The following is a 27313-nucleotide window of genomic DNA, read 5'->3' on the forward strand; positions in this document are numbered from 1 at the left end:
TATATATATAAATAGTTTTTGTATTTATTATTGAGTTATTGAAACATTGAGTTTTATTGCAGTGAGAGGATTATCTCACTAAATGTCACTACACATTGGGGCCTTTAAGTAAATACCAGTTTGATCTGAGCTGCTTGAACTTTTAAATTTGTGTGAACATACATTGGTTGTCTTGTTAACGTCAAAACATCTGCGACTTTTGACTTTACACCCACTGAATTAACACAAACATATTTAATTTAGCATATTTAACAGCTTTTTTATTTTTTGAGAAAACTGTGTTTTAACTGGAGAGTGAGTACATGCAGATGTGCCTTGCGTTAAAGGAGAAGGTGTTACCGGTGATGAGGAGCTTCCCAGTTGCGCTTGCTGTTCCAAACTGGTTTTTGGCGATGCACGTGTAGCTAGCTGCATCCCGTTTGGTTACGTTAGCAATTTTTAAAGTTCCATTTGGCAGCAGAGTGATCCTGTGGGAGGAAGAAATGGTCTTTTACTGATTTAAACAAGATTAAGAGTGCACATTTTCTTTGTATTAAACAAATTGCGCCTATTAATTTGTTCTGAATTTATGACATTTGCACTGTTTTAGTTAAAACTGAGTGCCCTCCATGGTGTCATTTTTACCACATTTCTGTCAAAATTGTGCAGAAAGAAAAAAGAATAAAACAGTGATTATACAGGACTTTGACCTAGATTGTACTTCAAAGCTTTTCGAGGAATCCCACTGAATCAAACTTTTAAAGGTGGGTGAAAAGCTGAACTCTGGGACTTATTATAAGGTAAAGAATACACTTCACAAAGAGCATTCTTAAATATAATAATGAATAAATAAGTGTGCTTTAAGACTTCATACTGCTCAGGCCAGAGAAACTTCTGACACAGTATGAAATTAAAACCTGTTCACAAATATACCAGTCTAGACCAAAATCTGCAAGTTTGACATAGTAGCATAGAGCTACATCAAGGGAAGTGGAAATCCTGCAAAGGAATGTATCCATAAATCACAAAATAAAAGCAGATCCTACTTTTCAGTTACAAAAGTTTTCATAACTTTTGGAAGTTTCACATTTGGTCAAGTTACAACCTCATAATTGAATTAGTTTTACTGGGAGAAAACAACACAAAGAAAGTAGTGCATGATTGTGAAGCTTAATGGAAACTAACATGTTTTTCACAATGTTTTAAAAAAATAAAAAATCAGAACAGTGTGGTGTGCATTTGTAATCTGCTTTTTTTTTCAATGTCCCTAAATAGAATCCAAACCAACCAGATGCCTTTGGAAGTAGAAGTCACTCCATGAATGTGAATTTTATGTAAATCTTTAAAATGTATGCTCCCAGAGGTTTTTTGTCCGATTTGACCAAGGCTAGTTTCAGATAGGAGTCGATATTTTTGCTCTTTTCACCTCCCAAAAATCCAATTTGAGCTGCTTCCATATGTGGCAATAAATTAGATATGTAACCGATTTAAAAGTTTTAAAATCGTCTTTAGTCTGAACGGTCATGTCGCATTTTATCTAACTTCTATGTCATTTCTATTACAAATGTGAACAAATTTGTATCTATTTTCTGCTAATGTTGATTTCACAATTGCTGCATTTCCAATAAATAAAAAATGTAATTAAAATAATGTGAATAAGCTTGTTCACGAAATAGGTCAGTAAAAATCATAGTAGCGAGGATCAGCAGAAATTTATTAGAACACCTGTACCGTAGATTGGAGCACCATTTGTTAGCACCTGCTGGTTAGCAGATTAACTGCTGGCAATATTACTGTATTTTTCTATAAATTTTACAATTTCTAAGAGCTTCACAATAAATTTCAGTGTTTTTTACATTTAAAAACTATAAAAATCACACCAAATTTATGTTTCTTGAGTTACGGCAATTCCATGTACTTTCTACAGTAATATAATGCTGTTGGTATTTTAGAATTTCTTTAACTGTAAATTGTACAGAATTTTTTTTTTTTTTACAGCGTACCAGTTATCTCCAGCTACAGACACAGCCTTGCCTTCTTGTGTGGATGTGGTTCTTTGCTTCCATTGTTCTTCTTTCTCGGAACTCCTTTAAAATGAACGATTCAAACAGCGATCCAGAGTCGGTGGCTCGGCTGTTTCAAGCCGGTGCGGTCACTGGTTTAACTTCTGTGTGTACTTTTCTTCTCCTGGTTATCTGAACGTCCACGGATGGATTGATCTGACGATGCATCTCTGATTTTGCAAACCTGTGATTTGTCTAATTTTTTTTGGTTGCTTTCCGTAAACTCCTGTATAGTCCAACAATGCACAGAGGGATGAGGGAGGAAAATAAACTAAGCGACCGCTTTATGCAGCTGACATTGCTGTTTGATGTTGCTTGCTAGTCGCGATGCAGAGATCTCCAGCCTGTTGAGGCCCCACCTCCCCCCCAATGGACTGCAAGCTTTCATCGCTGCAGCCTTGTTAGTTTCATCAATTGCATTCCAATAGTGTTTTAAAACTACTCATAAAGGAGATAATTTCAGGTGCATGCTTCAATTTCTTTCACTTTCCAAAAACAAAAAAATAACTTTGACTTCTTTGCTACTTTCTCATTTTATTGTCCTAACTATTTAACATATGTAGAGATGATACAAGCACCTGGCGTCTTCATATCTCATATCCAACAATTTCCATATGAAGGAGAAAGCAGTATATAAACTACCATTTGGGTGAATTTTCCCCCACTCTCTTTCCCCCCTCATTAGTCTCCTCTTTTATTCAGGAACACAAATGCCAAACACGCCGTTGAAGTGAGCCGGCCTGCGGTGACTGTGAATGAGAGCTGCGGTAAATGTGAATTTGTACTCTCGTACTACCTTTCAGTTCTTAGCAGAATCTCGTTCCCCTTCTTCCACAAGCTAATTGCTGGGGGCGAGGCCTGAGGCTTGCATTCCAGAGTGACTTCGCTGCCTGAGCGAGCTTTTAGCAAGGCCTTTAATGGACTTCTGGAGAAACTGGGAGCTGAAGCTGCAGGTAAAAGAGCAGAAAGACGGCGTGAGACTGGGAAAAATATAGGACAAAACACGAGTGTTTGTGTAACACACAGTGGCGCAAAAAGTGGGTATACAGCGCATGCAACGCATAGGGGCGCAGCACCAGAGGGGGCGTCAAAACCCCGTCTAGAGGGGGCAGCGCACCAATTATGTTTTCCCATACACTTCAGCGTGCCTTACGCTCCTTCACCTTGCGCACGTAACGAGGTAAATGTAGCAAGTTTTACCCTTCATGAAGGGGGTCGGGGGGGGGCGCCGATTTATGTTTTCGCATCCACCTGAATAATGTGTAGTTGCGCCCCTGATAACACATATTCATGCCGGTTGAAATGTTCACACATTTTATGATGTTGCAGCTGCAAACCTCAGTGCATTTGGATCTAAAGTATTTTCCAGCTTTGCAAATGAATCAAATGGTTAAATTGCAGCGCTGTAGGAGGTTTTTTAATCTTAATTGCAAAATGTTTATCTTTTTTGTAAAGTTTTGGTTTAATTATTGTTTTGACTACATAGCTATTTCAGCAAATAATTTTTAGTCTGTGTACTCACATTAACAACAAATTGATTTGTAAATTAGTTAATGATTATTTCAATGTACAGATCAATAAATCAATGAGTCATCAGGAATAATAAATATTCACAATACTGAAACAATCCAAACAAATCATTTTAGGGTAAATATTAAAGTTTTTATGTCAGGGATATGAAAATATTTGGTTTTAACTGCAAATGACATTTTCAAAATTTAGGCTTTTAATTAAGCTTTATTACAAAACTGCACAGTTTCATTCTTCAGATGCAAATAAACATCATATTGTTTATCATAAATTCATCCTGCAGCCTATACTCATCATCACATTGGAGCGGGCCCTCATTAGGACCATCAAGTGTTCATCGTATTACCAAGAGAGAGAATTGAATTTCTCATGGAGCCAGTCATCAAAGCTCTGCAAAAAAATCGATAAAGGGTCTACAGGAGAAAGCATGCCACGAGGCATCACCTTCGTAGTATCCCCAATCAATGGACGAAACGACTGGAAGTAAAATGAGACACTATCAGATTTATACTTTCGCCCGGCAGAGCCCCCACGGTGATAGCAAATGCGGGCGCAGACTGATTTCTCAGTAACATTATACAGCGAGGCTGCTTTCCCTATCTAAGCAGATGATTGGATGCACTGAAAGATAAGCAGAACGAGAGCAGGAGAAGGGAAGCAATCTTACCTAACACCATTAGCTGGGCACTGGAATAAACACTGCCATGTTTGTTTTCGGCCACACACTGATACATCCCGGAATCTGATAGGTTTAACGCGGTTATGGAGAGGGCTCCGTTTTCGATTTCTACCCGGGCCTGCAGAGCAAAAAGAGAAATAATTCTGCATATCTCTTGCAAAGGCTGGCGTTCTTACGTCCAAAAGGCACAGCGGGCAAATATTCACACATCCATGAAGAGAGAAGTAGAGCAGAGGAGGAAAAATATCAAAACAAAATCCTGGTGTCTCCATGTATTCAAAGTGGAAGAAACTAGGGCGCAAGTTGCTAAAACTGCGAATTCGAATATGAGACGCAGAAATTAGGAATTGCAAGCAAAAGCACATATGGTCTATCAAAATGTCATTTGTTTTCTGTAAAACATTCGACTGGAAATGCGATGGCGACGGCATTTCCAATCAACAAGTGATTTTAACCAAATAAGCTGGTGAGAGATTCAAACTGCTTCACAGGGGGAGTTGAACAAGACTTCTTTAATTATACTCTCACAATATGACAGTCGATATACCACGCTAAATTAGCTATAAGCTTACTAAAAACATCAAAATACACATACACAGGCTCTATACATTTACATCTCTTTGAAATGTGTCTGAACCGGTTATTTTCTCTTCCCAAGGCAGCGTTTGTGAATTTGCCTTAATTTTCCTTCTATTATCCAACCGCTTAGTGAGAGCTCTATCAGGCTAAAGGTTGAGATGTTAAACTGACTGATATTAAAGTGACTGACATGTTGAATAAGGTTGATATGGTTTCTTGTTCAATCATGACAACTACCATTCTGATAGTAGAGCCATGGTTCTCAAACTGCTACATGTGCAGGGTTTCCTCTAGAAAACCTGCTAAGACCAGTGATAGGCGCACTAGAGCAATCCTCTGTGTTTTTGTGTAAAAAATTATTAAAAGTTTTAAAATTTGGGCAAGCACCATAATTTCAAAAGAGAACAGGTACAGGGACAGTGCAATTGAGTATGCATTCCCTTGCACTCAATTCAATGCGTCAACTATAAAACTAGCTTAATCTGCCTCTACAAGTGTATAAAAAACAATTTTAAATGAACTTAGCCAGGTGGGGGGAGTGAATCATTTACCAGACACACCATTCTACTACTTCTTGACATGTCAAAAAACTCTACCACCTGAGCACTATAGTTCTCAAACCTCTTGTATACCACATACACATGGGTTTGCAGCTGAATCAATGGAACAGTAACTCAGCATCTTAGCAATGACCCAATAATCACCTAAACACAGCCCACCCTTTGCAGAATTTCTAATTTAACATGTCGGATGCTTTAAGGTGAACATGAAACTAACGGCTTGCCTTACTATGCCTAAGGACTTGGGGGAACATATAGAGCACTGAAATTTTAATCCCAAATGGGTGGGTGTCTGATCCTTTACTAAAAACGAAGTAAAATTAGATACGGGCCACACTGCAACAGTAACATGCTATGATCAAAAAGAACATCATACATTCTACGCTCTGGATTTCAATAGACATGTACTATTCAGAAAGGGAGGGAATGAATAGGAAATAGCTAAAGATTGTGTGGTTCAAATGTCACAAATCCAAAATGCCCGCCATGTCATTTTGGATAAAACAGTGGTAGATCAGTAACTATTTTTTGTTTTTTACATTCAACAACTTGTACGTCAACAAATAAGTAAAAACATTTGAAATGTTTTGATATTTTGCTAAGAAGAAGTTAGCCTAGTTTCTTAAACTTTCAATTGGTTGATGATTAACTTGGATTGTCATTCCCAGATCTAGTAAGTGATTCTCTAGGAAAAATTAAACTCAGCATGACTTGGCAAAAAATGTCAAATTAAAAATTAAAAAATTAAATTAAAAAAAAAACAATTTTATTATTTAATTTATACATACACTATGTGTTATCCCATCAAGTTGTGAAACCATTCTGCAAATATGCAAACTGTGAGAAGCACGTAACACACATTCAAGTGTGGTGATACACTCAGCTAAGCACCTTCTCTGCATATGTGGAGGAATAGATTGCTGACTATTACCCATCTGGAAATTGTGCATCGTCTCCTCAGTATAACTGAAGCAAAAATGCAACAAAAGCCCATACCTCAGCCACCATTTGCTCGCCATTCTTCAGCCAGCTGTAGGACGGTTTTGGCTTTCCATTGGCCTTACACTCCCAGAAGAGGTTCTCCTCGATGGACCGAGCAGTGTCTGTTATTGTCTGGAGCCACTGAGGTTTAGCTTGGAAAAAAATGAGAGGATTACCTGCTCAAACATGTATTTTAATTATCACGGCTCTAGGGCACATCCAGAGCAGTATCAGGCTTGGCAATGCCTGATACTGCATTGAGGCTTGCATGTGACACTTTTAGCACATGGTTATCAAAACAAGGATGTAACGAGATATCAATCCACTAGATCTCACAGTTTTAGAACAACTGTATTCAATATGGTGTCCATTTTGCAAAGTCTTATCCAACAACTTTGACAGGTGAAGTAAGTGTCAAGTATTGATAGGAGCCCTTATTACGAAGTTGCATGCTTTCAGTTTCACTTTTGTGTTTAAGACTTTTATTTTGAGCTAAGAAAGCCCCCCTGTTATGTTGAGTCGACTAACGAAGACTTCCTGTAGAGCACACTAACAGCTCTCAGTTGCAAAAGCATTGTAGAAGCTTTCACCACTTTTAAGTAATGTGTGTGGAAGCATTTTAGGAACTCAGTTGAACAAAGGAATGAAGACACAGCAAAGAAGATACAGGCCATTTGTAAGGACTAGCTAACGGTTAGCCACTAATAAAGCTAAAGTTGACTTTCAGGCACTAAGCTAAATGGTTATGTAACATGTATACTCAACATTGAACAGTCATATTTTAATAGTTTGGGATTTATGAAACCATTGCTTTATTCATATATTTTACTGCAGTAAGAAATACAACCGCGGTTTTTAAGGACTAAACTGTATTCCCAAACAGTTGTACTAGCTCATAATTAATAAGTTCACAGCAGTGAAATGTCGTTATGGAGTTGACCAAACTATAAAGTTTTGAGCTCTGTTGAGATTTATGCCACTTTAACTGAACAGGGCTCAATATTTTATAGCTAATTTGTGTCGAACACTCAAAAAGTTTGAGTGTAGTTTCATGATGTTAGCAACGTCAAGACGTCATGACTTTCTGGTGGGTGGGTCTTAATCTCTCCCTCAGGTAAGGTGAGTCAGCCATCTTGAATTTAGTAACGCAACATATGGTATATTTTTAAGTAACCATAGACCCCAAAAGGCATCAAATTCAGAGAATCTCCCCACTAACAAAACTAAAGCTGGCACTAAAGTCTACATTATAAAGTCCATCAATCCATTTTCTAACACCCTTATTCCTTAGTGGAGTCTATCTCCAGCTAACGTTCCAGGCAAGAGGCAGGGTACAGCTTGGACAGGTCACCAGTCTGTCGACACTCATACCTGGGGAAGAATTAACATGACAGTCATGTTTTTGGACTGTGGGAGGAAGCCGGAGTACCCGGAGAGAAGCCACCATGCACAGGGAGAACGTGCAAACTCCATGCAGAAAGACCCCGGGCCAGGTATCAAACCCAGAAACTTCTTGCTGCAAGGCAACAGCTTTAACAACTGTGCCACTGTGCAGCCGACATTGTAGTCATCTTTTAAAATAATTTGACATTTTTTAAACCATTGGGTTTTTTTGTGAAAACACAAAACTTATAGACTCATAAAAACATCAAATATTCTCATATGATGTTATTAATTAAAATTAATTTACTTTTGATATTTGACTTAAAGTCTACCAGTGACGTGCGGTGAGGTTCATTGCTGGTGAGGCACTGACTTACGACTTAGACACTATGCATGTTAATGGACGTACGGAAATTTTGCGCAGGCATACAACGCTGAGGGGCAAAAAGACTAATCTTCTACATGTCACCCATAGCCATGTTAACTCGGCGAAACTTAAAAATGTGGATATTAATTTTGTGCTATGTCCACAGCAAAGGGAAAGAGGTATTCGCCACGCTACACGCAGACTCGTTGCCAATAACAACTGACAACAATGCCACTTCATGTTTTAGGATTTAACACCAAAAAAACATTCAAGAATTTTGCGCACAAAACAGAACATTCCGTATGTTGTTGTAGTACGTTTTACGCTTACTGTTTAATGAATAATTGCTATGGTAGATTATCCAGATAGCACACAATGTTAAATCAACGTTGAAAAATAGTTAGAATCGTTGATTTTTGGTTGAAGTCGACAAATGACTGTGGATCAACTATAAAACACACTCTAAAAAGAAAGTAGTTGAACCAACTTAACTGAATTGCTTCTGTAGGTAACAAGCAATTCAAATAAGTTTATCCAACTGAATTTATTAAATGTATCCAACTTAGGTTATTAAGTTTAACCAATTCAATATATTATAATCATCCAACTCAATTTGTCCCTCGGAGGAGGGAGCTGGAATTGAACCATCAACCTTGTGATCACAAGACAACTGCTCTACCCACAGAGCCACAGTGGCTTACCAGGGAATCTGTCCCTGGTTAGCTTGAGTCGTTGTGTCAGACGAGGGATACAAATGTATAGGACTTAATTATTTAAAGTAAAGTCAAAGTGAATCCAGTGTGTTTCAGCCCTGGTCCTCCAGCCCTTACAAGTTGTAGGTATTTCCCTGATTCGGCACACATGATTTTAATTGATGTTTGATTAACGGGGTTTTGCTGAAATGAAAACACGCAGGTCAGTTTGCCTTGAGGACTTGGTTTGGGAAAGAACTCGTGATCTAAATGTTCAATCAGTGAAAGCTGTTTTTCACACCCCTCTACACACACACCCCTTTCCCTCCACCCCTCACCTGGCCCCATCTACCCCATCTCAAACTCCTCCCCTCCTCCTTGGGTTCTGGGTGAAACAATTTTAATTTTAGGTGAGGGTTTTAAATATTCACATTTTATTTTGTTAAAGATTTTTTTTGGCTCTAGGGGCCTTTATTTAATTAATTGACAAGAATGGAGGAAGACATGCAGGCCAGGAATCGAGTCTGTGACAGCTGCGTCAAGGACTGGACCAGGGGTGGGCAACTCCAGGGCTTGAGGGCCGGTCTCCTGCAACTTTTAGATGTGTCTCTACTTCAACACACCTGAGTCAAATAATAAGGTCGTTAGCAGGACTCTGGAGAACCTGCCTTAACAGAGGAGGTGATTCAGCTATTGGATCCAGGTGTGTTCTACCAGGGAGACATCTATGAGTTGCTGGACACCGGCCCTCGAAGACCAGGTTGCCCATCCCTGGACTAAGGCCTCCATGTGTGCAATCTGTGCAGTTAGTTGCACCCCTCATCACCTTCTCATCTCCCCCTACTCCCTTCCAAAATTCGCCACACCCACTTGCTCCTCCCAGCCTTCCCCTCTTTACCCTCTCTCATCCCTTCTTCCCTCCCCCAATCCTTGAGCTCTGGGTCAGAGCATTTTAATACTAAGTGGGGATTAATCATGTTTCAAATTACGCACTACATGTTGAGAACATTGGGTTGTTATTCCTTTATGTACATTTTCTTACTTGTCTGTAAATATTATTACTGACTGTGCATAATGTGTTGACACAAAAACATCTACAAGTCTCTACTAGGAGTTGTACAGTCCGACTCCCCCTTTTTACACTAGTGGTTTGTCCCAACCAAACACCCATTTTGCTGCTGGTTTGTTTGCAACTGGTTTCTGAATTGAATTCTCCTCTGAGCAGTTTTATGGTAAGTTTTCAATATTACTTTGATCTTAAATGTGTTTATTGAAAAATAAGGGCATTGTTTTGTGCCCATAGTAATCCTGGTTATTTTAGGGCAAAACAGATATTTTTAATAATTGAGATCATGTCTCATTTTGTATTATTTTCATCCTGCCCACAGCTCCAGGCCTAAGTATGAAATCCTGCGAGAGTTTGTGAGATTTGAGTTTTTTAAAATAGGGTGGGGCCTATTGTTTGGTCTGAGAGAGCATGTGGTGGACAAAGAAGTGGAAGGCTGGCTGCTCCAGGTGGGCTTTAAATTGTTGTGATAGTAATCACTTGTTTTTCAGGCAGGAGGGTCTTAGCCACGAGACACAGGTTGCCGACCACGCTGAGAGACGGAGAGACGAGAGTCGTCTGGTGATAAATGTGATTTAAATTGGAACATGACAACGTTGGATTTAGAAAGAAGTGACTGTAATAGTATGGAGTGTAGTGAAGAGGAAGGAAGGAGTGGGCAGAATGAAGATAAAGAGTGGGACTTGGTGGGAAAGGGTGGAAAGAAGCAGCGAGCTGCCGAAAGAAAATCAACGCCAGTATGTGCTTTACAAGTAGAGTCAGGAGAAATGCCATTATGCATTAGAAGACACCAGCTAATTGTCAATTATTGGATAAGTTTAAAAGGACATAATGCAGATCACCCGGTTAAGAAAGTATTAGAAAAGTGTTGGGAAAGAGGAAAGAAACAAATTGATAGCTTTGGGTGGGTTGGGGATGATRGAGCGAAAATTTGTAATGTATATTATAAGGAATTTAGTCCAACTGTATTGTGGCCTGTGAGACCTACATGGACTTGGAAATATATTAATGTAGACAGTTCACTAACACATATTAAGAAAAGGAACACACTAGATATTTGCSAAGAATTTTATAATCAAATGCAGAATAAATATAATGATTACTTGCAAATTTATACTGATGGGTCGAAAGACCCTAAAAGTGAAGCAACCAGTATAGCTGTAGTGATTCCTGAATTAAAGATTAATATTTCAAAAAGAACATCTGATTATTTGAGTGTATTCGCAGTGGAATTGTGTGCTATTTTAGTAGCTTTAGAATGGGTGGAGGAAACTAATAGGAATAAAATAATAGTTTGTAGTGATTCTCTATCTGCGTTGATGAGTATCGGAAAGGGACGTACAAAAAATCATCAAAATATTCTATATGAGATTATGGTGGTTCATCATAGGATATGTGAACAAAATAAAAATGTTATATTATTCTGGACTCCTGCTCATGTAGGTGTCATAGGGAATGAAAGGGCAGACAGGCTGGCTAAGGAGACGATTAAAAAAAGATATTGACATGCAAATAAAGTTATCTAAATCTGAAGGTAAAAGTATAATTTGGAAAGAAAGCAAAAAGATGTGGGAAGCTAGGTGGGTAAATGGTAGACATTTATTTAGGATACAAAATACAATCGATGTAGAAAGGATAAGAGGAATAAACAGGAGGGAGGAGGTAATTATAAATAGAATAAGAACCGGGCATAGTTTCCTAAATGGAACTCTTTTTAAGATGGGGAAACACCTTACTGGTTTATGTAGATGGTGTGGTGATGTAGAATCAGTGGAACATGTTTTGATCAAATGTAGAAAGTATGAAAGCCRAAGAAGATTATTAAAAACGGAACTAGGTGTTAGTAGGGAATTGGTATTTGAGAAGGTGATCGACCAATTGAATAGTATTGAGGGGAAAAAAGAAGATTTTTCGTTTTTTTAAAAACATTGGGATCTTTAAGAGAATTTGAGGGGTAGTTGGTAGGAGTCAATAGAGGGCAGTAGTGCAACATAAATGGATGCAAGCTGCCATTAAAACCTAAAAGAAGAAGAAGAAAAAGACTTGTTTTTCATTTATGTGCTTAGATGTGTCTCCGTTCCAGAACAACTGAGTTATATGACTTCATGACGATCTGCAGCCATCAAGAAGTGGAGAAGGTTGTTGATCATCCACAGATTAAATCCAGGTGAGACAGAAAGGAAACACGTAAGGCAGGTGAAACACTGAACTAAACCTGCTAATGACTGATTCAGTCTGTTGATTCTTGGATTGGTAACTTGTTAAATTGAACTGGTATAATATCACTGTTATCTTTATCAGCATATGGACATTTTGTAATTAATTTAATAAACTTATTTGGAAATATTTGTAGATGATTGAAGATTAAACCAGCTATTTGATGTAAGTTTATTCTGTATAAATTATAAATAATTTTTCCAATTACAGTATAAATCACCTTTTGCTCTATTAACTGTCTCTGGTGTGTTAAATAAACCCTGATCCTCCCTGAGTTTTATCTTCAGGTTTTCTGATAAACAGCCTTTATTTTAAATATTGATTCCCTCATTTTAACATGAGTGCAGCATCATAAATCATACACTAGACTGCAGCTTCATAGGTAAATGTAGTTGTATATGTAAACATTAAGATGAATATTAATGAACAGTTGAGATAAAAATTAACTTATCAGTGAGTGTACATGGGGAACTATATGGTTTGTATTTGTTCTCAGACCTGTAACCAGTACACTGGTTAATCTTTCAATGACTTTCAGAACTTTTCAAATGTTTATCATATTTCTAACCAGCACCTTCCTCACTTTTATTTTTGTGTTTTTCAGCCGTTGCTCTGCAGTTTGACCAAAAGCTGACTCTTGAGGACTGCAGTAAAACTGTCAAGTGGCTTCATTACGCACCAGAACGAGAGGAAGACATCACAAGGAATCAAAGTGACTCCAACCAGAGTCTAACTGGGGTTACCACAACTTGTACCGTTTTGCTGGTTCATACAGTACAAAGCTTAACCTCCTGGACTCTGCTCTTCTGTGGACAATAGACTGTTATTCTGACAGTCAAAAAGGAGTCAAATATGTTTAAAGATCTGTCCCTCTTAAATAAAATGTTATATCAAACTTATGTTGTCATTTTTAAACTTTTGTACCAGTTTACCCATGATCTGCCAATAATGGTGTTTAACACCAGTGAAGAAAACTTTAGTGGCATGTTATGTAGACCTATCGGACCTAAAAATGTACATAAATCCTTAGCTTTCATTCAATATGAAATCAACCCAAATCTGCATGCAGATCCACATTCAGATGAAGGTTGAATCAACGTTGTTTCCTAAGTGATTCAATGAAAAATCAACACAAATATGCATGTAAATTGACATACAAATGATGGTTGAATCAACATTGATTCCTGACTAATTCAGTGTAGAATCAACAGAAATGTGTGCAGATCCTCGTTCAGATGAAGGTTGAATCAACATTGACTCGTAACTGATTCAGTGTAAAATCAACACAAATATGCACGCAGATCCACAGTCAGAGTGCTGAATCAACATTGATTTAATGTAAAATAAACCAATGTGTGCAGAACCACATTCAGATGAAGGTTGAATCAATGTTGATTCCTTACTGATTCAATGCAATATCAACACAAATATGCATGTAAATTGACATGCAAATTACAGTTGAATCAACATTAATATGTCAGTTATGGTTGAAACCCTAACGTTGATTCAGCATTCAAGTCACCGACCACTTTCAATGTTGTTTCAATGTCAGCGTTCAACGTTGATTCAATGTTTCTGGCTGACATTGATTCAATGTTGTTACAATCATTCTGTGCTATCTGGGTAACTACTACTTCTACTTTACTGAATTATTTATACATACAAACTGTAGCCCACAAAAGGCACATTTCATTAAAAGAACTAAACAAAAACATCTTATTGCTGTCTTACCTTTACTTATCAATTAAATCCATGCACCGCTAATTCTGCACAAAAATATCCGTTCATCCAAAGCCAAGTCTATCCTCGGCATGTCTTTTCTACTCCGTTTAAGAATCGTCAACTGTCTCGAAGCAAAACCTTCAGCTCCGGTTTTGGTCTTCCTTTAGTTATTATCTCCTGCTTCAATTGAAAATCCACTTTAGATCCATTTTTTGTTTATGTGTAGAAATGTAGTCTTTCATGTTGACGTCGGAAGAGAAAACAAATATATCGCTGTACTTTACTTATTTACTGTATGGCTAGCTGCATGGCTAGCTCACCATGTCTTACTCTGCAGTTGTGGAGTCACAATATCTGAGATCATGAGTGCCCCCAGCGATGAGGCAAGAGACCTGCCTGCCTCACCTCGTTCTCTGTTGTTTCTGTTCGCTCCTCCGCGCACAAAACACGATACACACACAGTTGGTGACAAAAAACACTGTAAATTATATACATAAGCGAAATTATGGAAAATCAGTCCATATATTAAATGTTTTTTAGCCATTTTATTGCCRGTGTACAGACAGGACGAACATGCTCTCATAGAATGGCAGCCAGTGCAGTTAGCGAGAGGTTGCGCAATCCCAGGTGAGGCTCAGCTTGCTGCTGCCTCACCGGCTTCGCTTCTGAGCATTTGAATATGAAAATGCGACAATCCGGCGATTTTGAAGAAAAAATAATCAGAATTGGTTAAGCTAAGTAAAAAATAGGTACTTTATAGTACAAACCACAGTGTGAAAATAGCAATATAAATGATTTTATTACTATTTTTCCATAATGGAAAAATACCCTGGCCGCACGTCACTGAAGTTTACGTTCAGGTCTGAAGACATATTGAAAGATTTTGGGTTCACAAGAATGGATGGAGACATTCCAAAGGTTTTTCTAATTATTTATTTAATTGAATTAATTTACGATGAGAAGATTACAAAGCGCCAGGTAAAGTGGTTCAAATGCTTCAAAACTGTTTGAAGACAAGTGTTATAATTTCATTACACCCAGGATCGATGTACATGTTTCATATGTCAGAGATCACTTTGATAACTTACAGTCCAACTGCAAAAAGTACATTTTGTGTTGTATTCAAAAACTAATTTAATTTTTATTCAAATGTATTCTGATTTAAATAAATTCAGCCAAATTACATATGAAATAAATTTTTTTTGCCACATTTAGAGAAACAAAAAAACTGCTTTGAAGAATATTTTTTTGACTTCTATCTTACCATGGTAAGAAATCCGACCTCGAGCAGCATTTTTGCCTCTCCGGTTCTCTGCGATACATTCATACATCCCCGCATCTTCCTGCTGAAAATTAGGGATTTCAAGGACGGCATTCGAATTCTTCATTTTGACTTTGCTGGGGAAAGGGACACCACTTGTTCTCCTCCAGCTTATTTCTGGGACAGGGCTGCAAAAAAAAAGAAAAAAGGAACAAAATTTGCCAGGCTTTTAGCTCTGTCACTGTGATCAAAGTGTGATTTCAAAGCAGGAAAGTAGATAGGACCAAGGTTTTGTGATTTATTTATCTATTTTTCAAAGTGTGCATACTCAGACTTTTCATCCTCTGTAGAGAACTTTGATTTATACATACATTTTATTTTTAAGTTGGCAGTTATTCTTATATATATTGGCAAATCAGATAAAGAGTACATGCTATTGTTTGCTTAAATAGCTCTAATTTATGTTGGAAATCAATCTACGGTTCATTTAACACACTAAAGAAAGCTGGACTTACTTTCCCAGAGCAAAACATTCCAATTTGACCACAGATTCTTTTGCAGCTGGAACTGAATCTGGAAAATGAACTTCTATTTTGGGCTCATACTCACCCATTACACCTACAAAACAGAGAGCACAACAGACAATGAGCTTTTTTTTATAGCACTGATAAACTGCAGACATTGCCCTGTGTGTCTGTATCAGAGACAGAGGACTGATAGAGTGGGACAGCTAGCACCAAAAGCCTTTATGGTCATGTAGCAAAGTGATCATTGAAGGAGAGAAGAAATAAGAGGCGGGTCATAAAAGATTCAGAGAATACATCATTGAAAAGATTAGCTTGGTGGAGATTACTTGCAGATATTTATAAAAGCAACTTAATTTTGGACTTTGTTTATATTAATTTCACTGGGATAGGTCACATGCTTCTGTTGCAAATATAGCAGCGTGCCCTTTGCTATTACCAGCTTCAGACCTGGTGCCCTGGAGCAAGAGCAGCTTTGGTGTCCTGTGTGCCTTCATGTTAAAAAGCAGAATGGATAGTGAAAAATGAGGGTATTGTTTTATGGAGGCATCAAAGCTAACAATAAGTAATAATCTGTTTGTCACGATCCGTATTTCTGTGTATTTATTTTTAAGGGTTTTCTGTGTTCAGTTTCTGTCCTGTTTCCCTGAGTCTCTGTGTTGTCCTGTCAGGCCTTGATTGTTCCCAGGTGTGCCTCGTTCCCTTGATTACCCTGTGTGTATTTAAGTCCACCTGTTGTCTTTGTCTCTTGTAGGGTCTTTGTCTATGATGGTTCGTCTGCCGGCACAGTTGAACTGGTAAGTCCTGTGTTGGCATTTGCTCGTCGCATCAGTCTTTGAATTCAGTTGCTACCGGTGCTGAGCCTCTGTGTTTCCGCTCTGCTGTGCTGCCTAAAGATCTGGACTGTTTTTGAGCTAATCTCTTCATCATTCATCATTTTCTCCTACTACCTGGGTGTTTGCGTCTCTCCTCACCACCACCTACCACCGCCTTATGACACTGCTGTGATTTAACAGTAATAACGTATGAAAACTACATGGTTACCAGTCAGTTCAGCAGTTTGGTTGAAGTGGTGCACATGTGGATAATCCTCTGAAATCCAGAAACTGGAGAGCACACTTCCTGTTAGGTGGCTAAACAAAGACCACTACAGCTCTAAAAGTAAGTAATATGGCTGTTTTGACTTATTTCAAGTCAGTAAAAACAAGAAACATGATGTTGAAAATAAAGGACTGCTATCTTTCACTCTTTATTAAAGAACAATTATTTAAAACAGCTGGCTAGCTACGAGTAGCATGCTAAGTAGCTAAGCACACTTGCTAACCTGCAGATACCCCAAGTAATCAACTAGATAACATTAGCTCGTCAAGCTACAGAGAAGAATGGCCAAAATACTTTTTTGCAGTTAGAAATTAAAAACCTACTAGTAAAATATAGACAGACATTTTTGCTTATGTCTATGTATGAAATGACTATAATAATGGAATAATTATAGTGATTTCACCATTGAAATTATAGTTATAATAATCAATAATTATAGATTATTATAATCAATGAGTTATTAATACATTTATTAATCAATACATTTATTGATTAATACTTATTTATTAATTTATTTATAAATTAATTAATCTAATAATAAAACTTAGTTTTATTATTATTACTATTAGTTTTATTAATAGTTATATAACTATTAGCTGTATTTTAGAAATGGGAGAAATAGCATTTTTTAAGCGTAAACAATTTAAAACAATTTAACTGTTCAATTACTAATCTGCAGTAGAAGAATCTCTGCAGATTAGTAACTGAATTGAATTGAAAACAAAATGAAGACACTAAGAGATTTTCAACAGAAATCCCCTAAAGAAATGTTGATGTATTTCTGTCTGAAAATGGTTAAAAAAGTGAGGTCCAACCACACTAAGTGCTGAAAAAAAATTTCATTGTAAAATCTTATTTTGGCTTGGAGCTATATTTTAACCAGATTGCCTATAATATAAATTCCAACACTATGCTGAGTGTGAAAGAGAAAACTTGAGCTTGACAGGCTAACTAGAGATGAGAACTTTCATTCCAAAAAAACAAATCTTGCCTGGGATGGAATTGTTTTCCTGTAAAACAATAGTATCATAATTGTCAGACAGCTGCAGTGGAGTTCTACAGTCCTAAAAAAAATCTGAAATCTAAAAACAAGTGTCTTAAGAGTTTTAGCATGGAGCAGTTTGTGTAAAATTCATTTAATTTGAAAATACTAATTAATTTTAGACTGCTTTAATTTTATAACAGAAATTATAATACGTTTTGTTCCAAGTAAGTGTTTCACAGAGGGGATCACTGGTGCTGCACAACATCTTTTCTATTTACCATGTCCATGTAAGCAATTATTGGATTTTGTGGATTTAACTGCTCATTGCAAACATGACACTTAAAGGCTGGTGTTAACATTGATCATTATGACGTCTAAATATTAATTTCCCCTTAATAAAACAGTATCTGTGTTTATAAATGTGGACATAATTCTGTTTATATTTCATTAATGTCAAAAAACACAATTTTGGAATTGCAATGTTACCATTAGATAAGAAGCAATTAAAATCACACATGAATAAGTTCATAAGTCATCAACACACATGCTGCGCCATCATTCTCCTACCGATTCATCTTCTTCATCTTTTCTGCCAGTAGTAACATCCAGTTGTTGATCAAATGACTCATGTAATGTGAAAAAAGTATTCCCATCGCAGATTTGTGAAACACAAATTTTGATACAGCCAAAAAATTACCTCATCCCAGTGCAAAAATGTTTTATCAAAAAGCTTGAACTTTCTCCAAAATTGACTTGTTTCCATTAAGCAGATTTATTTTTGTAATTCCAATTTGCACAATAGAACAGCAGCTTACTGACAGTTTTAATATCTTGTTAAAATAAAGGAAAGTAAAATTGCAGCAATAGTGAAATTTATGACAAATGAATGCCAAAAAATACAGTAATGGACAGCCTGAGAAAATGTGTTGTTGTTTTTACCATCACTCCTGAGAACCAGTGGTGTTGGGGAGCTGAGAGCTTTCTGCTTTGTGACTGTGTTGTTCACCACACAAGTGTAGTTGCCCACATCAGAGGGCTCCACTTTGGCTATATACAGGCTCCCGGTCTCTTGGGAGATGAATCTTCGGCTGTCTTGTTGGACAGAGTACGGGTATTCATTGAAGATCCACGCAAATATCAGCTCTGAGCACAGACAAAAACAGCTTAGTTCAGTGTTTGTCCACACAGATGGAATAACTGAATCAAAAGAACTCCTTTTTGGCCTTATGTTAGCATATCACATTATTTCCATCCCCTTTTTCAGGTTTCCATCGAAGGAGATACCAAGAATGCAATAACCATCGGTGCAAAAAAAAGCAGAACAGAGGAAAGAGAGCGAAACAAACTGGATTACAGCGCATCAGTGGCCCTCTCCTGACACATGGCCTCCATTCTCCGGGTCCCCGAGCAGCTCAGTTAAGGGCATCATGAATGTACAAATGGATTGAGAGATCAATGGATTGACATACATGAATAAGAACATGCTATCACTTCTTTTCACATACGACAGGACCCCCACTGAAAAAGAGGAAAGACCTGTCAGAAGAATTACATTGTCCATTCATTTTCTAACACCCTTGTCCCTTAGTGGGGTCGGGAGGGTTGCTGGTGCCTATCTCCAGCTAACATTCCAGGCGAGAGGTAGGGTACACCCTGGACAAGTCGTCAGTTTGTCACAGGGCAATACAGAGAGAAAGACAGGACATACAAGCACACACTCACACCTGTGGAGAATTAGCCTGACAGTCATGTTTTTGGACTGTGGGAGGAATCCAGAGTACCCAGAGAGAACCCACGCATGCACACGGCAAACATACAAACTCGGTGCATAAAGTGCCTGGGCCGGGAAATGAACCCAGAACCTTTTTGCTGCAAGGCAACAGCTCTACCAACTGTGCCACTGTGCAGCCCAGTTATGTTGTCATTGTCCATAAATGGAGGTGTGTCATGCAATCTTTCACTTCAGGGGCGGTATCTGAGCCAAATAGGTGAATGTAACAACTGTCCATCATGTCCAACATCAACCCGAAGGCAGGGGGAGACACTTAGCTTTTGACCGGCTGAAGTGTCCATACTGAGCGCAGCGATGCAGATACAAAGCTGCTTTTGATTAGGCAAGCACGAGAGCCACATAGCTTAGAGTCAGCATAACTCCCTTCTGAACCAGGCTGCTGTAATGAGCGGCGATGGAACGCCACACAGCAATTCTTCGTCAAACAACGACTGAAATACAACACAAATGCCTATGTGCAGAAAAAGTGCAAAGAGGCTCTTTTAAGTAAGTAAACAAAAAACTGTCGGACTACAGAAGCAGTACAATGGCAATTACTTCTGTATTGCGTTTCATTTTTCACATCTGGTGCGGTGCGATATTGCACGGGCTGGCAAAACGAGAAAGCTTTTCCCATAATTCAGAGTCAATCAAGCGTAATGAGAAGCCAAAGAAACGTCTTGTGCTGTAGGTGTCTAATACAGTTCAGTAGAGTGCAAGGTTATGAGGCACGTTGACGCTTTCAAATTTGAGAGGAAAGGGAAAAAAGGATTAGGAGGAGAGAGAGAAGTGACAGAGGGAGACTGCCTTACTTTCAGTCACTTTTTGAGAATGTGGTAAAACACAAAAGAACTACAGTTACAGCACACTGTCGCGCATAAGCCTGTGTCAGAGAGGGAAGCTGTCAAACTGTATTTCACACAGAGTACTCTGACCTATTATCCCAAAGACCAGCTGTACAATGCACTGCGACAAACTGTTCTCTTGTGAGACAAATTGGTTGTTCCAGTGTCCAAGCTATTGTATCAAGAGGTTGACAAGCTAGGCAGCAGCCATTGTGGCTGTCCTCGGTTTTCTGTATACATGGGGAGCTGTGGGGGGAGGGAGTGCAACTTAATCTTTTATTTGTAGCCTCTCATTTATAGAATACAGTCACATGGACGGTATCTTCTCTGAAATGTTTCCCCATGTACAGAGCAAGAGTTCTGTGCTCATTTGCAGTGTCTTGCAAATGATTGGTAATGACCTAATTTACATGTTGTCATGTTAAACTCACAAAAATGTGAGATTTTATGTCGATTCTATCAACATAAAAATCAGCATATGATTTTGAAAGTTTACCTGCAGGAAAACCTGCTAAGCCCAAGTGTGATACTGTGGCATAACTTGGAAGGTGGACAAGCTTTCTTTGCTTTTTCAGTTAATTCTGTCCATGTCCTACAAGCTTAGGTTGACCACAATGTCTTGGTATGGGTGAAGGGACAACCCAGTTGGTGAGCACTCCCTCACGCCCAGTTCAGTTTGTCTGCTATGAACCTAACTTAATGCATCTTTACTGTCACTGGTGACAGTAAAAATCCTATTTAAAATAAACAACATTTAGCCTGGTGGGGGGCAAGTAAAGCCTGGTTCCCCACAGGCTAATAATACCCTGGTGGAACTCTGCTTACATAAACACTTTCCCTGCAGTGCTCGTCTATGCTTAGGGTTGTAGTCCTGTTGGAAACTGAAGCTCTGCTCCAGTCTCAAGTCTTTAGTTTTCTTCCATGATTGTTCTCCAATTAGTTCCATCAATCTTCCCATTAACTTTGATTAGCTTCTTTGTTCTCACTGAAAAATAATCATGCTCTCATCACAAGGCCCAAAAAGATTCATTGTCTCATCTGACCACATAATTCTGTTACACATATTTGCTGATTCCCATCCAAAATTAATGTCTTTATTTTAATGACTGCTTTTATAAATGCCAGATTTTTGACATGAACGACTAATAGAACATCTAATGTCTTTGGTTCCTTTACAGTTGTGCCTTGTCCATTGCCTTTCTATGCAATTCCACTCTATTCTCATTTCCCTTCAGTGCACCATATAGAATTTCTCCCATTGAGAACAGTTTCTGATGAATTTCATACTTGTCAATCAGCAAACAGAAGAAGAAGTTGTGAACGATGACAGATATTTTTGCACAGTTTTAGAATTGTTGATTAGCAATGGCAGTGGAGAAAGTGAACAAAGCTGTTCAGTCCATGTTGGCCTTTAATAATGAGCAATTAAAGTCGGAACAAGAGGAATGTTTAAGACATTTTATTCCTGTCAAAGATGTGATTTCTCTCTTTACAGCACTCGCAATTTCCAGTAAACTTTGTAGCATAGTTTCCTTCACATTCGAGTTGGAGCATTACCATACACCACAGCCAAATGTTAGCAAATGGGTCAAATCAGATCCAATTGTTTTCTCCTTCATGCCTCCAGCAAGTGATTGTTTCTCAATAGCCAATAGTTCAGGCTTTTTGCACAAACCAAACCAGTGGGCGTTTTTCTACCAAGCTACTAGAGTTGATTCTTTGCTTTTTCATTTAATTCTGTCCTTGTCCTACAAGCTTAGGTTGACCACAATGTCTTGGTATGTGTTGGTATGGTAGCCATTATGTGGTAGTCAGTGGTTGATGGTTTGAATAGCCTGTGAGATGTACTTTGGTTTCCAAGAGGATGTTAGTTGACTAAGAAGACTGTTTCATGAATCAATTGGTTAAACAGAATTTTATTCAGTTTTATCAGAGTAAAGAGAGCTGAATACAAACATATGGGAAATCTTTATGAAACATAAATCCTTTTTTCTAACTTTACAGTTAGGCACAACTTTGTGTTGGACTATTGCATAAGAAATGCATGAATGCATTTGGAAGGCACTGAAAACAGCAAAGAAACAGTTAATTCCAACTTTGTAGTCCCAAATCTCCTTAATTAGCATTGTCATGGTTTTAGTCCTTTGTAAAATCAGAATCCTTTTAGCAATACTGTAAGCTATTGGTATGAAGATGTACCAAAAAGTCAAAGGTTTCAAAACGTATACAAGTCTGTTTAATGATACCTGAGAGAGTTCCAGAGTGACCAGCGTTGCTCTGAAGCATAAAGTAATACAGTTCTGCCCCTCCCACACCAAAAATAGTCTTCCACACTTTCCCCTCCTTTAGAAGTCTTTCTGCTTATAAAAAAATAAAACAAGGTGTGAAAAGTATTAGTGTTTTGCTGTTAAGGTTAGCTGCTAGAACAGATTACTTTATAAATGAATGGGTACATGTTCATGTTTGCGTTGTACCAAAAACGATGTACATCCAAAAAAATACAATGTTATACTGAATTAGTATGCTTATTTAAAAGCTATTATGAGATTTTCTGGCTGTTTATTCTATGTTTGATACAGAAGCGTTGAGCTGCCAGAGCTAAGAAATAAATTCAGGAAAGAATCTCATAACAAATTTTGTTATCTTGTGCAATAATTCAACAGTTCCAGGGTATTTACGCAAATATGATACAGTATGATCCTATTGCTGATATAAAAACAGAGCATCCTAAATATTGACTTTAACAATATTTTATTGCCATTTTAATTATCAAACTAACTGCCAAACCAAGAAAATAAATTCAGGAGTAATATCTTGAAATAACCAGAAAGTTTCTTGTTATGAGTTTCTTGAGACATAACTGATTATAATGAGACTTGTATCTCATTAAAGCCAAAAATATGCATTAGAGAGATGCATTTAGGCAAGAATACATGTTTGTGTCATCTAGAAGAAATGAAGTAATCAGAAGGAGCACTTTCATAGTGATAGTTGAAATAACTAATAGTTGCAAAGTCATCAAATTTGTGTAGGAAATGTTTGAGTGTCTGCAACAGACTGGCGACATGTCCATAGTGTACCCCGCCTCTCGCCCGGAACGATAGCTGGAGATGGGCACCAGCAACCCTCCCGACCCCACTAAGGAACAAGGGTGTAAAGAAAATGGATGGATGGATGTTTGAGTGTTTTTTGATGGTGAATCTTGAAACAAATGGTGCCGTTGCTGTCAGCTGCCATGGCATAGCCAACACAGACGGCAAGAAAAAAGAAAAATACAAGCGGCTTTCAATTATTCTCCAATGGTTTTGTTGCGTAATATTTCCCTTCGCTGTGGCATGTAACACTAGATTAAGAATATATTAATCTCCAGGTTTTATTTGGCTAACAGACTTGTTCTTTCTGCCCTCTGGCATGAGCAAAATTTCTGGTTGTAAACAATAACATGCAAGGGGTTCATACCAACTTTAAGAATATAATGTAAAATATTTGCATAAATGCTGTCAAACTGTTCAATTACTACACAAGGGAAAAATCTTCTGCTGCCCCATACATAATAAAATAAAAACAGATTTTTTTCCCCCTCAAATGTCAAAATAAAACAGGGAAAGTCCTTTGGGTATTTCTATAATCCAAACAAGAGTATACAAACAACAGCAGCTTGATGTGGCAGCACTTACCTCCAGAATGTGGGGGAGCTCCACATAAAAGTACTACTCCTTGGCCCTCACGGACGTTCACTGCACTCCTTACCGACTGCGTTTTGAAGCTGTCAAGATCTGATGAATCAGAAAAGATCACAAATGAATTTGTCAGCAGTTTAACAAAAGCTAAAACCCTCGGTAGCATATAGTACCGCGTTTGTCGCAGTGTTTCTTTGAACAGTTTATTCATCCTGGTTTCTTTGATGAGGTCGGCTTTAGAAACGGCACAACGCAGGTTTTTCCCTAAACTCCCCTCACGGAAACACAAAGTAAAAGATTGAGACTTTAACAGGCTGTCTGTGATTGCCCCGCAGGCGCCTCGTGACAGCAACTGATGGTTTCAAAGACGTCGGGGTGCTGATGAAATAGATGGACCTGTCTCGTTGATGTTTACTGCAGCAACATGGCAATTTAGGTTGCAGGGAAGAGATTAGACTGAAATGGGATAAAATTAGCAAGGAGGAAGGAAAATGCCGGTAGAACACAAGAGGGGAATGCATGACAAATGACAGTTTGTAGAGCCAGCAGCAATAAGTAACACAATTATTAAATGTGGTGTAATCTTGCACTTAAAAGCATTAGCTTCCCCATCAGTACTCTCAGCACTATCTATCGCCTGCAAATGAATGACCATTTGCTGGCAGGGACAGGATGAAAAAAATAACCTAAAAGCTGGCATGATAAACCACCCCTGGCTTCAAGACGGATGGGGGGATGAGGGGCAAGCTGCCGCAGTCCATTCTGCTCCCTGTCTCCAACCCCTGGCTAACAGCCTGGAGTAAGCCTTCCAAACACAAACAAAAAGAAAGTCAGTGTGACCGATAAGGGAAATTAGGAGAAGGGAAGATTATGGAGAGAAGTGGGACAGAGTTGCTGCTAAGATTAATGAGCAGCTCTACGTTGACCGCGGCGGACTCAAATGGAGCCAAGTCACGGCAGGGCCGCAAGAGGCAACAGGAGGAGGTGACGCACTTAAAACACACACGGAGGTAACATCCCTCTGATGTCAGCAGGTCGCCTTAATAAATACTGATGCTCTCTCCTCTAACGATGCTCCTGATTCTGAGGAGTCATAGCTGGTCTTCTAGCCTGCTGATCATCAGAACAGTGATGCCTTTAAAAGCAGGCAGGGGTGAATCAAAGAACTTCTAATTGCCTAGCAGATGAGAAAAAGTCAACTTGTTTGCCCAGATTGTGTAAATTTGAACAAAAAAAAGGATAAAGATGCTGCCAGGCTCAGTGCTTAGGGGTTGGGGTGGTTGTGTAGACTGAACAGAAGAGTAATGGGCTTCAGGGGAGTCAGCTGACCACACACTGTAACTCTGAAAGCTAGAGGCCAAACTCACTATAGCTGCAGTGATTCCTTTGTAAGCAGAATCAATCTCTGCCATATAAGAATAGCTGACCTAGAGATTACAAAGGGAGGCTATCGCAGTGCCAGGATGATTGGTCTGGGCAAGGACGCCAGTGTATAGACATTCCCTGTTATAATGTATCGTATCCGGCAGAATTCTTAAGCCAAGCTGATTCAGGGGAACCGCAGGACAACTCAACTACAAAATAGACAATATAAATGAATCTGGAAAATTCAATCAACTCAGGATTTACTAGAACCTTGAATAAAACCTCATACTGTCAGAGGGGAAATTAAGATTTATAGGTCCATTTGCGGCCAACTGATGCCCCTTGTTCGTTTCCAGAAGGTTCTTGTTAGGAGTTTAAAACAGGAGTCCATGACCGGAAAGTCCCAGGTCCCATAGCAGGACACCAAGCCAAACTAATCAAATCAAGTCCTCAACAGTCCTGCTTCACATTTGGTACAAGGTGTTTCTTTCAGTAGTTTAGTCATAGATTTCTACTGCTACATACTCCTTCCACCCACAAGCCACTGCAGATATCATGTCATGTTTACACACACAACTGAATTTTTTTGCACATTACCTAAAGGACTGTAAATTTATTCATTGTAATGAGTTAACACATCAGCAGCTTGACTAACAGAGCCAAGAAACAACAAAACCAAAAAAAAAAGACAGAAGCTCACAGCCTTGACGGAAAATGGAACAAAAGCTGGAAACTTCAAAAATACAGGTATTTCTAACTAGATAAATGAAGGCGTACCTGTTGAGTGATTTGATTCTTTTGAACACAGTGAACGGTAGGACTCCAGTCTCTGTTTTGTACTACGTAGCTTGCTTATAATGCACTGCACATATCAACAGCTATTAGTATTGTTTTTTAATTTAAAATTATTTAAAATTACGTGCAATTGATAGCAATGGGTGGATACTCTTTAGATTTTATGGTGAAGAAGTGGACTTTGTTTCTGTATTTTGCGACGTTTGAAGAAATATTAATTTTCCTCTTTCCTGTTTCTTATTCTTAAATATTATATTTAGCATTCCTAATTGCACTTTCTGAACCATTTGATAGAAGGTTTGTTGCAGTTTATTTTTTGCATGTTTGACCAAAGCAGTCAACTTATTGTCAAATGTCAATGTCAAATTTATTTATATAGCACTTTAAAACAGGTATAAAACTGCACCAAAGTGCTGTACAAGAAAGACAACACAAATGACAAAACAGAACACAAAACAATACATCAATTAAATGCCAAAGAGTAAAAATGAGTTTTAAGAAGCGATTTAAAATGATCCAGGCTGTGGGCARATCTAATCTGGAAAGGTAAGTTATTCCATAAAWCAGGAGYAGCAACAGAAAAAGCTCAATCTCCTTTCCTCTTAAGTCGAGTCCGAGGAACTGTCAGTAATAACTGATTATTTGATCGTAAAATTCTGGACACAGACCGGAATTTTAAAAGGTCCCGAAGATAAAGGGGGGCTAACCCATTTAAAACTTTATAAGTTAACAAAAGAATCTTAAAATCTATTTGATAAAAGACAGGCAGCCAGTGTAAAGATGCCAGCGTTGGCCTTATATGGTCATGCTTCCTGGTTCCTTTGAGAAGCCGTGCTGCTGCGTTCTGGATCATTTGAAGTCGCTGAATCTGTGATTTATCCATCCCTCTATATCAAGAGTTGCAGTAAATCCAGACGAGTTGTTATGAAGGCATGGATAAGTACTTCAAAGTCCTTAAAACAGAGGTAAGATTTAACTTTTGCTAAAAGCCGAAGGTGGTAGAAACTCGATTTAATGACAGAGCTAACTTCCCAGATAGCACACAATGTTAAATCAACGTTTAAAAATAGTTAGAATCTTTGATTTTTGGTTGAAGTCGACAAATGACGGTGGATCAACCATCAAACAACCATCCAATCAAACCGTTGAAACTGTGTCATTGAATCAA

General features: G+C 38.2%; 1 protein-coding gene across 1 annotated transcript in view; it reads right to left on the bottom strand.

Annotated features, from left to right (window-relative positions):
* The window catches only part of LOC103460464 (contactin-3-like), a 127191-nt gene that overhangs the window by 40336 nt on the left and 59542 nt on the right, over positions 1 to 27313 (bottom strand). The window contains exons 5-12 of the mRNA XM_008402637.2: positions 23983 to 24081; positions 18629 to 18832; positions 15595 to 15697; positions 15083 to 15267; positions 6387 to 6523; positions 4240 to 4369; positions 2839 to 2989; positions 340 to 467 (exon numbers count right to left, since the gene is read on the bottom strand). Of these exons, the coding sequence (XP_008400859.1) occupies positions 340 to 467; positions 2839 to 2989; positions 4240 to 4369; positions 6387 to 6523; positions 15083 to 15267; positions 15595 to 15697; positions 18629 to 18832; positions 23983 to 24081 (1137 nt within the window). The remainder of the gene's footprint in view (positions 1 to 339; positions 468 to 2838; positions 2990 to 4239; positions 4370 to 6386; positions 6524 to 15082; positions 15268 to 15594; positions 15698 to 18628; positions 18833 to 23982; positions 24082 to 27313) is intronic.

Source organism: Poecilia reticulata, unplaced genomic scaffold (assembly GCF_000633615.1).
Source record: "Poecilia reticulata strain Guanapo unplaced genomic scaffold, Guppy_female_1.0+MT scaffold_247, whole genome shotgun sequence".
NCBI lineage: Eukaryota > Metazoa > Chordata > Actinopteri > Cyprinodontiformes > Poeciliidae > Poecilia > Poecilia reticulata.